This window comes from Triplophysa rosa, linkage group LG4 (genome assembly GCF_024868665.1).
Source record: "Triplophysa rosa linkage group LG4, Trosa_1v2, whole genome shotgun sequence".
Lineage (NCBI taxonomy): Eukaryota > Metazoa > Chordata > Actinopteri > Cypriniformes > Nemacheilidae > Triplophysa > Triplophysa rosa.
Genome location: NC_079893.1, coordinates 9791621 through 9809004, shown reverse-complemented (window position 1 = coordinate 9809004; position 17384 = coordinate 9791621). Strand labels below are relative to the sequence as shown.

General features: G+C 42.6%; 2 protein-coding genes across 6 annotated transcripts in view; both read left to right on the top strand.

The window, feature by feature from the left end:
- tbc1d1 (TBC1 (tre-2/USP6, BUB2, cdc16) domain family, member 1) overlaps nucleotides 1–17384 on the top strand; it is a 78039-nt gene that overhangs the window by 14094 nt on the left and 46561 nt on the right. Inside the window, exon 2 of one of the 5 annotated variants that reach the window (XM_057330807.1) lies at nucleotides 6440–6586. The exons of the other annotated variants lie outside the window; for them this stretch is intronic. Coding sequence (XP_057186790.1) covers nucleotides 6557–6586 — 30 coding nt within the window. The 5' untranslated portion in view covers nucleotides 6440–6556. The remainder of the gene's footprint in view (nucleotides 1–6439; nucleotides 6587–17384) is intronic. 5 annotated transcript variants of the gene reach the window in all.
- Nucleotides 1024–4786, top strand: LOC130552487 (E3 SUMO-protein ligase ZBED1-like). The gene is made up of 2 exons (XM_057330809.1): nucleotides 1024–3966; nucleotides 4189–4786. Exons 1-2 carry the CDS (start codon nucleotides 2506–2508, stop codon nucleotides 4426–4428), a joined length of 1701 nt encoding a protein of 566 aa, XP_057186792.1. The 5' UTR covers nucleotides 1024–2505; the 3' UTR covers nucleotides 4429–4786.

Below are 17384 nucleotides of genomic sequence, written 5' to 3'. Positions count from 1 at the left end.
TATCTATCCAAGACATACACATTGCTAGTCATACAGTTAGTATGCTAGTTTTCTAGCACATAGATTTCAGATAGGCCTATATAAAATAGGTACTGTAAACCCCATCCTGTCCTCCCATTTATTTTACTCCATTACAGTTATAAAAGCATTAAATGGTTAATAAGGACACTTCACTTGATTAGCATTGGCGCTAACAAATTAACACGCAAACAGGGACGTTTGTTTTAACGTAACCTTTAACTTAACATATGCTACAACATTCATAATGCAAACGCGAACATAATTTGAAACTTACCGCTTGAACTTGTTAACTTAAATCCGGATGCTTCCTCGTTTCACCACAAAACTCTGTTCGTTTTCTTCGTGATATGACTTTAATCTGAAGTATTTCTGTGCGCATCTCTTGTGGATCGGAGCCGCGCTTATCCGCTCATCACGTCTTATTGCGTCTATAAAAAGTTTCCGACTAACAACCTGTCAGACAGAGCATCAGTACCCGGTTGACCCGGTACGTCGGTACTACCGGGTCTTGTGAAAATTAGGTACCGACAACTTTTTTATTTTTAGGTACCGACTTGGACCCGAAGTACCGGTACTTTTGACAACACTAGTTGTAACATTATTTTCCTTTTTAAGCACATTTGTCCCCCTACATTTATATTAGTATATTATGTAAAAGTGAGGGCTGTCAATAGAGAAACATTTTTAATCGCGATTAATCGCACCGTTTTCGTGCGATTAACTGATTTGTCACACACGTATGGTGAAATTAAACATACACTAGTATCTATTTTGTTTAACATGTTTATTTTAGTGCTGTAAATTGATTAAAAAAATTAACTAACTAATCACACACAGCATTTATGTTTTTTAAATATACTTTTACATTCTAATAAATATTTGTAATGGCGTTAAATATAAATAATGTGTTAACGTTGACAGCCCTAGTAAAAATACAAATTTTCTATATTGTTGAAATTATTGAAAAGATAGAAAGTTATAAATTGCAGAGTACTTGAGATTTATTTTATCGGGTTTATGCTGATCTCACACAAAAAAAATTATAACCACAATACAGTAATATGGATCTATTAAGAATCACATTTGAGAATAATGTGATTGCAAAAAACGTAAGTGAAAACATTTTGGTTCATCATAGTAATAATAAAGATGGCTTCATTCTCTTAAAAAAATTGATCTGGTTTTCTTAACCTTTTAAGACATTCTTGTATTTGGAATCTTTGGCAGGACAGCAGCTCACCCCAAACTATAAGCAAACCTCCACACAATCAAATACTGTTAGAGAGGAGATAAAGTCAGCCCAGAGGGACAAAAAAGGGAGGAGGGTTCGAGAGATTGTAACTTTTGCTGTGCGTCTGGAGGTGATCTTCCCAGGAAGATGTCACCAGTGCGGCGCTCTGACTGAGACACATTGTTCTGAATCGGCAAGGGGGCCAGAGCTAGAGTCAGTCCCAGGTCCTATAAAACAGAGGAACAGCTAAGAGAGGTAGGGATAGGGGAGAACAGAGAAAGCTTTGAGGGACTCTTACTTGTACTCTCAAGGTCCCAGAAAATATAGGTGAGGACGTTGGGAGAGAAGAAACATATGGGTAAGATGGAAGGATGAGAGAGAACTTGGGATGTTGCGATGATGAAATGTTCCCACTGGTTAATCGACGTGTAAAAACACTGGTTGTACCGGTGACACCGGGGGTGGGGGTTTGCCTTGGGGTCGTGCGAATGACGCATTTTACTTTCTGTTTTAAAATACGGTAATTCGGGAACCGCAATTGCTTGAATTAATGGTGGGTTCAATATCTTGAATAAAAACACACAAAACTATAAAAAAGTACAATGACATTTGCTTATATGAAACACAGACCTACAAAACGAATAATCACAGCACAAATCAAGCAAAAAATAAATAAGAAATGAAAATAAAAAACATTTACGTTAGATAAATTGCCTAGATTAACAAAAACGAGTAATCACGGCACACATTGTGCAACAAATAAATAAATAAGTATGAAACTAATAAGAAGGGAATACGAAACGAAAAACATTTATGTTAAATAAATAAATAAATAAGAAAGGAATACGAAACGAAAAACGTTTTTGTTAAATAAATGGCAAAGCACCGAATTTTGAAAATTATGACAAAAAGAAAATTAAAACTTAACCGGCTTTTGATGACATTGCTTACATATTCTAATATGTTCTTTGCCAGAAAAGCCTCCGCCGTCGTCTTGTCACTCAGCACTTCACATTCTCCTCAGATGATGATTAAAATCGAACTCCTGCTGCTGATCTTTGCTGCGACTAGGGATGTAACGATTCACCGTGAGCCGGTTGAAAATCGGTTAAAATATGTGACAATTCAAGTCGGCTGAAATGTTCAAGAATCGCGATTCATGTTTTGAACAGCAGGGGCCGCTGTGTTAAATGCAAACTCGCTTTACATGCGCAGCAGTGGCGAACAACATATTGTAGCAATCAGTTTCAATTATGGCGACAATGAGTGTGGATGTTGATATTGAGGAAGCCCCATCATCATTCAAATCAGAGGTGTGGCTGCATTTTGGCTTTCCGAAGACTAAAAATGACAGAGGTGAGGTGCAAACAGACAAAACCAAAACTGTGTGCAAACACTGCAAGAAGACGTTTACATACACTAACAGCACAACCAATATGATGCAGCACGTAAACCGTCACCACAGTAAAAAGCTCAAGGCACAGCCATCTGTAAGCAAAAAGCTATTAACGGGGCAAACCACATTGACCGGAAGATTTGCAGTCCCACTGACTGCGACGGGTGCGAGAGCTGCGGAGATAACACGGAGCATCGGTGTTTTCATGGCAAAAGATTTGAGGCCATTTTCTGTTGTAGAAAATGAAGGATTTCGGCTACTGGTGAACACTCTGGAACCCAGATACACAATTCCATCACGCCCCTACTTTAGCAAGACTCTCATCCCAATGCTTTACAGAGAAACAAAATCTAAGGTGGTTGATACACTCAGAAAGGCAGACAGCGTGTCAATCACAACCGACAGCTGGACCTCTAGGGCTACCCAGATTTATATTACGGTCACAGCCCATGTGATAACCAACGAGTGGGATATGGTCAGTTTTGTACTTCAAACTCGCCCTCTGTTTGAAACACACACCGGTGCTAATATTGCTGAAGTTTTAAAATCTGCTGTGAATGAATGGGGGCTTCAAAGGGCTAACCGTGGAATTTCTGTTGTTATGGACAATGCGAGAAATATGGATGTTGCTGTCAGAGAGGCTGGACTAGACCCACATGTCAGGTGTTTTGCCCACACATTAAACTTGGCCAGCCAAGCTGGTTTGAATGTGCCACGAGTGAGCCGTTTGTTGGGCAGAATTAGGCGCATTGTTGCATTCTTTCACAGAAGCTCCACGGCCACAGCTGCACTCGCGGCCAAACAGATACTGCTGGAGCTTCCAGCGCACAAGTTAATCATCGATGTCGCTACGTGCTGGAACAGCAGCCTGGATATGATCGAACGCTATCTAGAACTGCAAGCGGCTGTGACAGCGACTTTCCTGAGCAACGACGTTCGGCGAAATGTACGTGACATCGATACTTTGGATGGCTCAGACTTCCGTGATGCGGAGGACATAGTGACACTTCTTAAGCCACTAAAAACGGCCACCACTGTGCTGTGTGACGAAAAAAATCCAACGATGTCTCTCATTGTGCCCTTTAAGCATATGATCGAGCAAAACATGGCACCCAACGAAGAAGACTCCCTCACTGTGAGTAACACGAAGAGAGCTATACTGAACAACCTTTCAGACAGATACAGGTTAGAGCACAACCACCTGCTGGAGTGCACTGCCTTAGACCCCAGATTCCGGGCTCTTCCACATCTTGAGAAAACCCAGCTTGAAGATGTATTCCACAGACTAAAAGAGAAAGCTGTGCTGTTGCAGAACCAGGTATTGTTTCTTTTTCACCCTCTCTCCAATTTTGAATATGGATTTTTAATAATTGTTTGATTATTATTGCATATTTAAAATTGCTTTTTTATCTCTGTAACTAAGTGTATTGTAATACAGATTATACAAAAATATTAAATATTATATTGCTTATAACCATTTGAAAGTCATGTCACTATTGTACTATATCAGTCTTTTTATTTCTTGTATTACTCTGTGCAGAATGAGGGTGAAGAAGGTGCCAGTGGCCACCCCCCTGCAGCAGAGGAGCCTCCGGACCAGACAGGTAGCGCAGGAGCTGAGCAGACACCACCTCCTCCCAAGAAAACTGCACTTGAGGATCTTCTTGGACGGACTTTCGATGAACCAGTTGCAGCTGCACAGCCTATCAGTCAGATTGATGCAGAAATGAATAAATACAGAACTGAAACATCCATTTCTCTCAACAGCTGCCCACTCTAGTGGTGGAAAGAGAATGCTAGGCTGTACCCACTGCTCTCTGGTCTAGCAAAAGCATATCTCTCCACACCAGCCACCTCAGTCCCTAGTGAAAGGGTTTTTTTGTCAGCAGGGGACATTGTAAATGTGCAGAGATCTCAGCTTATGCCAGAAAACGTTGATATGCTGATATTTCTAAAAAAAAAACATGTAAAAAAATCCAAGCTAGGTTAATTTGTATTAAGAGACTTATTTTATTTGTGCTAGGAAAAGCATAGTCTGTTTATATTAAAGACAGTAGACTTCTTTTAATTTGTATAATTCATTTTTTATTTAATTTTTGAATTTAAAATTGCAATTTTGTTTTTTTATATTTGATATAAAAGGCATTTTTATTTCACAAAGAAATGTGCAGTTTTTTTGGAGAAATAATAAAGGGCACTTGTTCATTACTAATTTTTCAACTCATTTTGTTAAAAACGAATCGTGATTCGTGACCAATCGTACTGTGAGATCAGTATCGTGAATCGCATCGCATCGTGAGTTGAGTGAATCGTTACATCCCTAGCTGCGACACTTGTTCCGCTTACGCTGAATGCAGCAGCCACGTTCAGATGCGCAGTCTGGTCTTAAAGAGTACATTCCTCAATATTTTTAAGGGCTTATTTTGGTTTATGGAGTGTCCGACAACAAGTTTATGTACATACATGATGTAAAAATACTATTATTTCGTAATAATAAGCAGTTTTTATTACCTTACTTCTTGACTGACTCTCAAATGATTCGTTCCGCGATTCATCTGTGTAATCTCCGCCTTTCCGCCAGCGTAGTCTGATCTGATTGGTCAGATAGTGTAGTCTGCTGTGATTGGTCAGATGGTCTAGTCTGCTGTGATTGGTCAAATGGTCTAGTCTGCTGTGATTGGTCAAATGGTCTAGTCTGCTGTGATTGGTCAAACGCGTTCAGCATGTGTCGCAAATGGACCACCTATCATTACTGCTGTATTACGGTTTGCAGGTGGTTGGATATTAACAGTGTATAGAGAGAGATGGCGTCGATTTTACCTTACCAGTTCGAGCCCGAGTCTGACGAATCATTCTTTAATCCTTATACAGATGCCAGTAAGAAAAAGGACTGTTTTAGACACTTCTCTTGTAACAGTTAGTTATCACGGCATACAGTGTACGGTGTTCGTATCTTCAGATGTTATTATAACTATAGTACACCACGCAGTTCTTGAAATAAAGACTTTGCGAGTTAATATGGTTGAACACTTACATTAGCGCAACGAGTTTATAGCTAACGTTAGGTAAACAAACAGTAACAACCCCAAAAATAACGGTAACGTTAGCTAAACACAGACATGAGATAACGTCACACAAATTTAATTTTAAGTAAAGACAAAAATAAAGAGTCACACTTACAGGTTGTGATTCGGTGGAGCTTACAGGTCCAAATAAAGTTGGTATTGCAACATCTTTTAAGGAAAGACGTTTAATGTATCCTGCAGTAAAGGCGCCAAGATTGATGAAGCAATCTTCGGTAAAATGACGCGCGCAAAGTAAAACGTTCGGTTTATACTCCTTTGGTGTCGTTTGAAAAATAAATAGTAACCATTTTTTCCTCAGAAGTTCTTCCTTTGGTAGTGAAAATAAGACTGACTTAGTTTCACTACATAGAACACAGCTTCTCTTAGACATGATGCACACGTCACGAACGAGCTAGTACAGTGTTTGTGGAGGAGAGAGTTAAGTTTTCGCAGTCAGTAGGCGGGGATTTTTCTAGTGACGTAGGTACATTGTGGTTAAAGATTCGGACAGGTCATGGCTTGTTCGCGTGATTCAGAGTCGATTACCTTTTTTATAAGCTAATAACTTTGTTATTCGTTCACCTTCGGATTTACAACTTGGCAGATTGCTTACATTCAAACACGGCAAAATTAAACACTTCATGAAATGTATTTTTTATGATCTCGAGGAATGTACTCTTTAAACTAAACTAAGTGATTTGTTACTATAAAAATGAAAAATGACAGGTGGGGGTCGGTGCCGCGGTGGACAAGTGATGTAGGCGAGTGGACACCGTGTAACATCGGTGACACTGACTATCACAACAAGCCTAGAGAGGATTTGGGGGAGAATCAGGTTTGGACATGCCTGCTCTGCGTAGATGGCTCAGTCAGGTGAGGAATAGAAGTTCTGTCATTTGTCTCTACAGTTTTAATAATTCACAGGTATGATTTCACATGTGATGACAATGTAAAAGTTGTTTCATGTTGAGTTCTGGATTAACTGGTTATAATGGTTTCAGGGGTGTCTTGCACTGTAGATACACTAGTCTCCGTATGGCCTGTTTGACCCTTGATTCATCTAGCTGGTATTTTGTAGTAAATCTAATGTCTATATTTCCCTTTCAACCAGAACAGAGATGTTATAGTCTGCTTATGTGCTTAGTTAGCAGGCATTTATTCAGCAATGTTCCTGCAGTTTGCAACAGCCTGTTATGCAAGACACGTCGTGTTGATATTTGAAATTGCAAGTTCATCTGGTTTGGAACAAAAGCTCATGAATTGATGAGATTAACCAAGAAGTGACCAGTGTTGGGAGTAATGTGTTACAAAAATAATGTATTACAGTAACGTATTACTTTTTGCTGTAACGCAGTAGTGTAAGGCATTACTAATCAATTTTCAGTAATATTTTACTCGGTACTAGGGCTGCAACTAACGATTATTTTGATAATCGATTAGTTGGACCATTATTTTTTCGATTAATCGGATAAAATGTAATTACATCTTTTGCTTATAATAAGTAAATCAGATATGGGAAAAGTATACACAACTGAACTCATTAGCCTTCTTCCAAAATGTTGTGAATGTCTCCATAATTAACACACCTTGAGTTGATTCATGTGTGTCATATTAGAAGCAACTGACAATAGTCTCCCAAACGTGGGAGCGAGGGGAGGGTCGGCCAAGGAAATAATTTTTTTGTGCCATGAAAAGTGAGATATTTGTCATTCAAATGTAGTGAAGTACAGTAAAAAGTAAACAGAAAAAGTAATACTTCAGTACAAATACTCAAAAAGTGTACTTAAGTACAGTACTCAAGTAAATGTACTTCGTTACCCACCTCTGAACTAAATAAACCACCAAATCAGGGTATTTAGCATATTATGTACTTTGCAAAGTGCAAACGCCAGAAATTGGGTTTTACTAATATAATCTTTAATTTTGTCATTTAAAACACCTCCCCTTTAAACTTTAAAACTGCGCAGCTTGAAGAGATGCATGCAGAACACGTCGGACTTTAAAACTGCGCACCTCGCGCTGCACGGAGAGACGCACGCACCGAGAGACACGTCTGACTTTAAAACTGCGCAACATGTGCCGCACAGAGAGACACGTCTGACTTTAAAAATGCGTACCTCGCGCTGCACGGAGAGACATGTGTGACTTTCAAACTGCGCACCTCACGCTGCACGGAGAGACGCATGCACCGAGAGACAGGTCTGACTTTAAAACTGCGCAACTTGTGCAGCACGGAGAGACGCATCCACAGAGAGACACGTGTGACTTTCAAACTGCGCACCTCACGCTGCACGGAGAGACGCATGCACCGAGAGACACGTCTGACTTTAAAACTGCGCAACTTGTGCCGCACGGAGAGACACGTCGGACTTTAAAACTGCGAACCTCGCGCTGCACGGAGAGACGCATGCACCGAGAGACACGTCTGACTTTAAAACTGCGCAACTTGTGCCGCACGGAGAGACGCATCCACGGAGAGACACGTGTGACTTTAAAACTGTGCACCTCGCGCTGCACGGAGAGTCTCATGCACCGAGAGACACGTCTGACTTTAAAACTGCGCAACTTGTGCCGCACGGAGACGCATCCACGGAGAGACACGTCTGACTTTAAAACTGCATACCTCGCGCTGCACGGAGAGACACGTGTGACTTTCAAACTGCGCACCTCGTGCTGCACAGAGAGACACATCTAAAATGGTAATTTTAAAAGGGAAGAAGACGCGCTTGATTTGTAACTGCGCAGCTCGCAAGTGACGTCACAGACCAACTAATCGATTTTATTGATTAGTTGTTGCAGCCCTACTCAGTACATGTTCAGTAACGCTTGCGTTACAACAAACGTTTCGCCCGCAAGACATTAACAAAATAAAAATCCCACAAGTAAGGTGTCATTCATCTCCCTCTGGCTGGTGGAACTATTTTGTATTGTAACGCGGCATGATTTCAGCCTCGGACCTCGAGGTTGGCCCCGCCCGGTTCGCTGTAAGCCCTAGCGCCAGTGTTGCCAGGGTCGCGGGTTTCCCGCACAATTGGCCTATTTTGAAAATGCAGTTGCGGAAAAAATTATGGAGCCGCGGGTTTTTGGGCTACTTTCATAATGTACTGCGGCCGCCAAAATGTTTATTTATATTCTAAGGATAAATGTTAATTGATGAGATTCTTAATGTATATTCATACTCCGATGAATACCTGGCAACTCCAGGACCGGACCCGTTCTCAAAAGTGTGGGGAACAAGCATCTGACAGGCAGGCTACAGTGGACACGGGAGCTCAGTTCAACCAAAGAGGAAAATATAGCGGTGGTATTAGAAAATGCATCCGAATGATGTTTTTACCAACGTTTCGTACTAAGGTGCATGTCACGTTGCACAATGAAAGAAATCACGCGTGAGTGTACAACAGTTGATTCTTCCGGCTGCCAAATATCACGTTTGAGCAGCGCTATACGCAGTCTAGAACAACTAAAACATTGAGGTGCTTGTACACATTATACATATGCAATACATTTAACCATGCTTATTTCTTAAGCAAGTTTTCGCATGTCTTACGAAGAGAAAACACGTTTCTCGTCCATTTCCGTGCGTGGCCTCGAGCACACATGGGATCTTTTTTAAAGGGACACTCCACCCAAAAATGAAAATTCTGTTATGAATTACTCACCCTCTAGTTGTTCCAAACCTGTATACATTTCTTTGTTCGGTTGAACACAAAGATATTTGGTAGAATGTTAGCAACTGAAAATTCTTTGGCATCATTGACTACCATAGCAGAAAAAAATATAACGGTAGTCAAAGGTGACCCAGAATTGTTTGCTTTCCTAAATCCCCCAAAACATCTTTTGAGTTCAACAGAACAAAAAATATATACAATATCTAGGAAACCCTTCAGATAAGTAAATATAGCAATAGAAACGTCTTTTGGCAGTTGTTAACTTTGATTTGACACCGGAAAATAATTGGGCTAGTTTTCACTCCCTTTGGGCAGGTTTTGAGGGGTCATTGGGCTGCTTTCAGGAAGCTAGTTAGCAAGATCCCTGTGACCAGCAGCAATGACAAGGTATGCTAATGTTTACATGATGACTAGCTAGAATTCTATATAATCTAGTTCAGTGATGGGATGGGACTATTTTGTATTTAAATACCTTTGAAAAAAATTAAATGTATTTTGTATTTAAATGTATTTAATCTTAGTATTTTTGTATTTTCAAACTAAAATACTTTTTGCCAGTCGACCTCCTTATAAGACTACATGGATGGGCAGTGTTTCAAATACATCCATTTGAAATACAAAATACTATTATTTTGTAATAGTATTTTGTATTTAAATGCATTTAATCTTAGTATTTTTTGTATAGCCTAGTTAATTCAAGAAATCAGCAGTCTAATAAAGAGGTTGATTGGCAAAAAGTATTTTGTATTTTGAAAATACGAAAATACAAAGACATTTTGTAATTTTAGAATGTTAAGTTCTATTTCTGTAGTTATTTTGGTGAAAGTAACTCAAAAGTAATACAGGAGTCATGTAACGTATTGCAATTCTGAGACAGTAATATTGTAAGGTAAGGGATTACTTTTAAATAACAGTAACAAGTAATCTGTAATGTATTACAGTTTGGAAGTAACTTGCACAACACTGGAAGTGACTTTCTTGTTAAATTAAATGTCTGGAATTTGTAGACCCTTGGATTTCTTTCATTTCTACCATAAGTCTTGCAACATTGTATGATCTTTCAGCTTTTAATATTTATTTAAATGTATTTCATTTGAGTTTTCTTGTTATTGTCATCCTCTTCTTATTAGAGATGCACCGAGTGCAATTTTCTTGGCCGATTCCGGTTTCCGATTTTTATAAGTGAAACCAGCCGATTCCAATTTTTGCAGATTCCGATTTTCTATCCAAAAACTGTAATTGACAGTATATATAAAACGTACTCGGTTACTAACGTAACCTCGGTTCCCTGAGATACGGAACGAGTACTGCGTAGCAGGACGCTATGGGGAAAACTCCTTTTTCTCCGATGACTGAAGCTTTACAATAACGCACGGCCATTGGTGCTTGCAAAGTAAAACTTTGAGCCAATGGCAGCGAAGCTGCACGGACCTATGGCGATGGTGCCCGCCAAAATGGGCGGGGCTTATGGCTATATAAGCAGACACATCACCGTATGGTCCTCAGGTTACTTTGACTGAAGCGACGACCATATGCAGCTTGTAAGCACGGCCAGGAACGCAGTACTCGTTCCCGTATCTCAGGGAACCGAAGTTACGTTAGTAACCGAGTATGTTCCCTATCGATACTTCACTCGTACTGCGTAGCAGGATGCAATGGGGAACCAGTATAATCCCGCCGTGCTACAAGTGGAGCGAAAACATTATATAATCCCGAAGCCGTTCCTCGAGGATAGGTATGAGGCAGAGAATCCTGCGGAAGGCGGAAAAGCCAAGCTAATAGGTGGCCTAATCCGGTTAATCATCCCAGTAGTGTGCTAGGTGCTGGTGTGGTTGAGGGCAACCACAGCCCAGCAGTAGTCTTAAGCAGAAAGGAACCGGGCCTGTAAAGCCGGAACGTCCAGACTGTAGAATCTGGTAAATGTGGAAGGCAAAGCCCAGCAGGCCGCCGCACAAATATCCGCTATGGAGAGACTAGACTAGACATGAGACATGGCTAGACCATGCCCAGGAAGAGGCGACACCTTTAGTAGAAGGGGCTCTAACTCCGTGGGGCATAGAAGGCCCAAGGAAGAGTATGCCAGCGCGATAGCCTCAACTATCCATTTAGATAGTCTATGCTTCGTGACCGGAGACCCTCTGGTGCGGTTGCCAAAGCAGACAAAAAGCTGTTCCGACCGCCTGAATGGGGCGGAACGCTCAATGTAGATCTTAAGCGCTCTGACTGGACAGAGCAGATTCAGCTCCGGGTCCTGCTCGGAGGAGGGGAGCGCAGAAAGTGTCACTACCTGTGCTCTAAATGGAGTAGAGAGCACCTTAGGTACGTAACCATGTCTAGGTTTGAGGACCTCCTTAGAGTTGTCAGGCCCAAACTCAAGACAGGAGGGGCTCACAGAGAGCACCTGTAGATCGCCCACACGTTTTACCGATGCTAATGCTAGCAGCAGAGCGGTTTTAAGCGTTAAGGGACGGAGGTCCGCAGACTGCAGAGGCTCGAAGGAAGGGCCCTTCAGAGCTCTCAACACCGTGGGCAGATCCCATATGGGAATGGTGAGGGGGCGAGGAGGGCGTAGCTGCCTGGAACCCTTCAAGAAGCGAATGATCAAGTCATTCTTTCCCACTCCTTGGCCCGCTATGGGGGCATGAGAAGCTGCAATTGCTGCCACATAGACCTTGAGCGTGGAAGGGGAGTGGCCCTTATCCAACAGCTCTTGCAGGAAGGACAGAATTAGTGATATGTCACAGGATTCTGGGTCTGCGCCGCGGGTTGTACACCAGGTGGAGAAGACAGACCACTTGAGTGTATAGAGTCGTCTAGTAGACGGAGCTCTAGCCTGTGATATTGTGTTCATGACACTCTCGGGGAGGACCGTAGGCTCCCGTCGAGAGGCCAAAGGTGCAGAGCCCACAGCTCTGGCTGGGGGTGCCAAATCGTGTTGCCTGCCTGAGAGAGGAGGTCCCGTCTCAGGGGAATAGGCCACGGGGCTGCTACGAGCAGCTGAGACAGTTCCGCAACCCAAGGCTGGTTCTTCCAGAGTGGGGCTACAAACAGCACCTTGTGCGCCTGTTCTCTGATCCTCCTGATAGTCTGTGGTATGAGAGTGATCGGGGGGAAGGCATAGAGGAGCCGGTTGGGCCAGTTGTGGTGTTGGGAGTAATGCGATCGGGGGAAAGGCATAGAGGAGCCGGTTGGGCCAGTTGTGGGCCAAGGCATCCCTGTCCTTCGAAAAATAGGTTGGGCAATGAGTGTTGTCTTTTGAGGCAAAAAGTTCGATTTCTGCCTTGCCGAAGACTTCCCAAATTTTCTGAACTGACTTGGGGTGGAGCGTCCATTCCTCTGAAGGGCCGTTGCTCCGAGATAGCATATCTGCTCCCTGGTTCAGTCTGCCTGGCACATGAGTTGCCCTTAGTGAGCGCAGATTGCACTGAGCCCATTCCAAGAGGCAAAGTACCAGGGAGAAAAGGCGTCTTGAGGAGAGGCCTCCCTGGTGATTTATGTAGGACACCACTGTCATGCTGTCTGATCGGACTAAGACGTGGCGGTCCCGTAAGACCGGCAGGAAGTGGCGAAGAGCCAGCCATACTGCCTGCATTTCTAGGCAGTTGATGTGCAGGCCCTTTTCCTGAATCGACCAGTGGCCGAAGGCCGGTGTGCCATCGCACAGAGCCCCCCAACCCGTTTTGGAGGCGTCTGTTGTGACCACTTTTCGTCTGCATGTGGTGCCCAGGGGCACACCCCGCTCCAACCAAAGAGGATCCCTCCATGGGGCTGGAGCTGTTACACAGACCTGATCCACCCAGATGCGTAGGCGTCCGAGACGCCAAGCGTGAGGCAGAACTCTCGGTTTCAGCCAGTACTGCAGCGGACGCATCCGAAGAATGCCCAACTGCAGTAATTGAGACGCGGAGGCCATGAGACCCAGCATCTTCTGAAACACCTTTAGGGGGCGTGACGCTCCGGGCATAAAAGAGGCCGCGAGCTGCTGAATGGCTAGGGCACGGTCTGGCGCGATTCTGGCCGTCAGACGGTTCGAATCGAAAACTGCCCCTGGAACGAAATCCGTGGGCTGGGGGACAGAGTGCTTTTGGCAAGGTTGATTCTGAGCCCCAGGCATTCCAGGTGACTGAGGAGGAGGGACCTGTGGGACCTTAGCTCTTCCTCTGACTGTGCTAGAACAAGCCAGTCGTCGAGGTAGTTCAGAATGCGGATTCCCGTCTGCCTGAGAGGTGATAGAGCCGCGTCCATGCACTTCGTGAAAGTGCGAGGAGCTAGAGACCATGTAATGATATGCAACCCCTTCGTAGGCAAATCTCAAGAATCGTCTGTGATGGGGGGCTATCTGGATGTGGAAGTATGCGTCTTTCAGATCCAGGGAGAAGAACCAGTCCCCTGGGTATATTTGCGAGAGGATCTGTTTCAGTGTAATCATTCTGAAACGCCGTTTGATGTCTGAGATCGAGGATGGGGCGGAGACCGCCATCCTTTTTGGGTACGAGGAAGTAGCGGCTGTAGAAGCCCGACTCGGTTTGATCTGGAGGAACCAGTTCTATGGCTCCTTTGTCCAGTAAGTTCCCCAACTCCGTGCGCAGAACGTGTGAATTCGCACTCTGGACTCGGGTGGTGATCATCCCACTGAAACGCGGGGGTCTGCGAGCGAACTGGAGTGAATATCCTCGAGATATTATTCCCATCACCCAATCCGATACCCCTGGGATGGCCCGCCAGGCCTCGGCCCATATGGCAAGGGGTTGAATGCATTGGGGAGGTATGCCGCCTTTCGGGGGCTTGACTCCTGTGGAGAGTGGAAGAGGAAGGTTGCTCTTTTTCTGACAATGTTTGTGTTTTATTTAAGTGCCCGCTATAACAGTGGTGGGTTGTGCGGGCGTTAGAACAGACCCGGTATTCACATTGTGGAACAAAAAAACATTTTCGCAGGCACCTGGAACAGAACGGGGTGTTTGGGCGAACAAAAGAGCCTTCTTTGAAGGAGGTCCAGATGCAGATTTCATTTTCCAACAGGACTTGGCACCTGCACACAGTGCCAAAGCTACCAGTAACTGGTTTAAGGACCATGGTATCCCTGTTCTTAATTGGCCAGCAAACTCGCCTGACCTTAACCCCATAGAAAATCTATGGGGTATTGTGAAGAGGAAGATGCGATATGGCAGACCCAACAATGCAGAAGAGCTGAAGGCCACTATCAGAGCAACCTGGGCTCTCATAACACCCGAGCAGTGCCACAGACTGATCGACTCCATGCCACGCCGCATTGCTGCAGTAATTCAGGCAAAAGGAGCCCCAACTAAGTATTGAGTGCTGTACATGCTCATACTTTTCATGTTCATACTTTTCAGGTGGCCAAGATTTCTAAAAATCCTTTCTTTGTATTGGCCTTAAGTAATATTCTAATTTTCTGAGATACTGAATTTGGGATTTTCATTAGTTGTCAGTTGTAATCATCAAATTAAAAGAAATAAACATTTGAAATATATCAGTCTGTCTGTAATGAATGAATATAATATACAAGTTTCACTTTTTGAATGGAATTAGTGAAATAAATCAACTTTTTGATGATATTCTAATTATATGACCAGCACCTGTATATATTTGCACTGTTTTTTGTTAGTAAAGAACTGAATCAGATATATACAGTATCACATATATACTGTAGGTTGATTTATTCATTTTTTTATATTTTGGATTTTAAAAACAAGTAGAAGTGTCATTTTACCAAAGTGAAATTACCATTTTAACGTAATACAAGCAATCGGGTTGAATGGAATTTACTTTTGTTTTGCCCAGAGTGACCGACTTCAACATGAGTTTAGCATGTGTAAGAGTTTAGCATCACTTTTAGCATGTAGTACATACCCAAAGTAGAAGGATCAGCGAAATATGAACTACTAGACAGTCAAAAACAGTGCATCTCTCTGTCTGTGCAGTACATGATGCATGCGCGTGCAGTCAGCGGGTATGAGAGACGTGTGTCAGTCAGCGGAGACTCGCGGTACGGTGGACCCAGACACAAGCCGTGAAAGACAGGCTGCGCGCACACACGTTTACATGTTTACTTGCAGCTTTGTGTGTACCGACGGCTGTGAAGTTATTGCCCGCATTGATGGCAACAGAAGATCGGTTTAGAATCGGCAGGATGTGAGACTGACCGGCCGGTCACGGCGATCATGCAAAAAAAGTCTGATTCCAGTCTCTGGACGGTCAATAAGGTGCACCTTTACTTCTTATGAAAGGTGTCTGGCCATGGCCAATACAGTTACTCTCTATCAATGTGGTCACCAATCAATTTATTCTAGATAAATAGATTAGATTATTCTAATCTATAATAGATTAAGGATGGTGAAGCAGTTCATAAAATTAGATGAGGGGGTGATGGTTACACGTGAAGTCTCATGTTTGCTTTTAAAGTGTTGTTTTGCTGGAGTAAATGGTGAAGGCTTACAAAAGGCTTACAAAAGCAAAAGTACAGCTTAACTCAGTGGGTGTGCTGGCAGATCAGGCCTGCATTGTTTTCAGATTGGATGTTTTGCCCTATAAAGTTAACATGCCAAATCAAAGATGACCTTATTGACTTGTTAATGCATGTCGATCTCACTTAGACTGTGCACTGCGCAGGCTATGGGGTAAGGGTAACCAATAGCATATTTTGGATTTTTAAAGGGATATTTAAGAGGCAAAACTAAATTAGACCATGTTTTACTCGCCCTCAAGGCATCTCAGGTACCGTGTATATGACTTTCTTCTTTCAGATGAATACAGTCAGAGTTATAATACCATTTATCCTCATTTCTTCCAAGCTTTAGAATGGAAGTAAATTGTGGTTGAGATTTTGAAGCTTCACAAAGTGCATCAATCGATTAAAGAACTGCTCGATACGGCTCCATGGGGTTAATTAAGGTCTTCTGAAGCGAATTGATGTATTTGTTTAAAATAAATATCCATATGTACAACTTTATAAACTGTAATGTCTATCTTCTGTTATCCCACGGCCATGGGGTTTTTAGAGCCTGCGTCATTTGCCGGAACGGCAAATGATTCCCGTAGCAGTATAAAATAAACAAGTAGGATGATTTTATAGCGCAAAAAAATGACGTTACATTGATGTGCGCATGCCTGGTAGGATAATCTGATGGGTAGGATGAAATTTCTGGACACCGGTCCCAAACGTTAGATTTAGCAGCTTGACCTTATTTTCTGTTAACGATGTAAATTCCCGACCTTAATTTCCCCCGCACCTCGTCTTCCATCTTCACTTTTATTTCTCCGTTTGTTTTGTTGTTGTGTGGCTGGCGGCGGGAGCTGCTTGCCGCTTTCGTGAATTTTTTCGATTCCGATTCCAATTCTGCTTATCGATTCCCAGTTTCGATTCCATAGTTGAAGTAAAACATTTAGATATCAACCTTTATGGTCATTTAGCCTGCTAATTGACTGGTTTTGTGTATACATACACATAGCAACCTTGTTTTGTCTGATTTATTACAATTTGTATTACCATAGCTTAACTACATCATGGTTAAACTGTAGTTAATGTAATGAAACTATGGTCAATTTGTGGCTCCCGTGCTTTATCACAAGTTAACACATGCACATTTCTGAAAATATGCACACAGGAATTGATAAGAAGAATTAAAATTTTAGTTTCAAGTATCTGATTCCTATTCCTATCGATTCCGATCTGATTCCTAGCCTTTCGGTTCCGATTCTGATTCTCAATCGATTCCGGTTTTCGATACCCAACCCTACGTGACATGACAGAAAATTAAAAACTATGTTTTAATTTACATTTAGTGTTTTAAATTAGGGCTCTGACGATAACCGCATTACCGCAGTAATGAGAAGCTGACCGTGGTGTTGAGGTCATCACAGTACGTTTTTTTGTATTGTAGCGCACAAATGGTTATGTAATTTTGATTTTGTGCACCGAGTGTTTTTTTCCTGCGTCGCTAGAAGTCGAGAGGTTACGGTATAGTTTGGATCCCCGAAGA

What these genes read in the sequence shown, in the direction of transcription:
- LOC130552487 (XM_057330809.1), top strand. Translation starts at nt 2,506, where the DNA reads ATGGCGACAATGAGTGTGGATGTTGATATTGAGGAAGCCCCATCATCA. An exon ending in CTGTGCTGTTGCAGAACCAG is followed by an intron (nt 3,967 to 4,188) that starts GTATTGTTTCTT and finishes TACTCTGTGCAG; the next exon opens with AATGAGGGTGAAGAAGGTGC.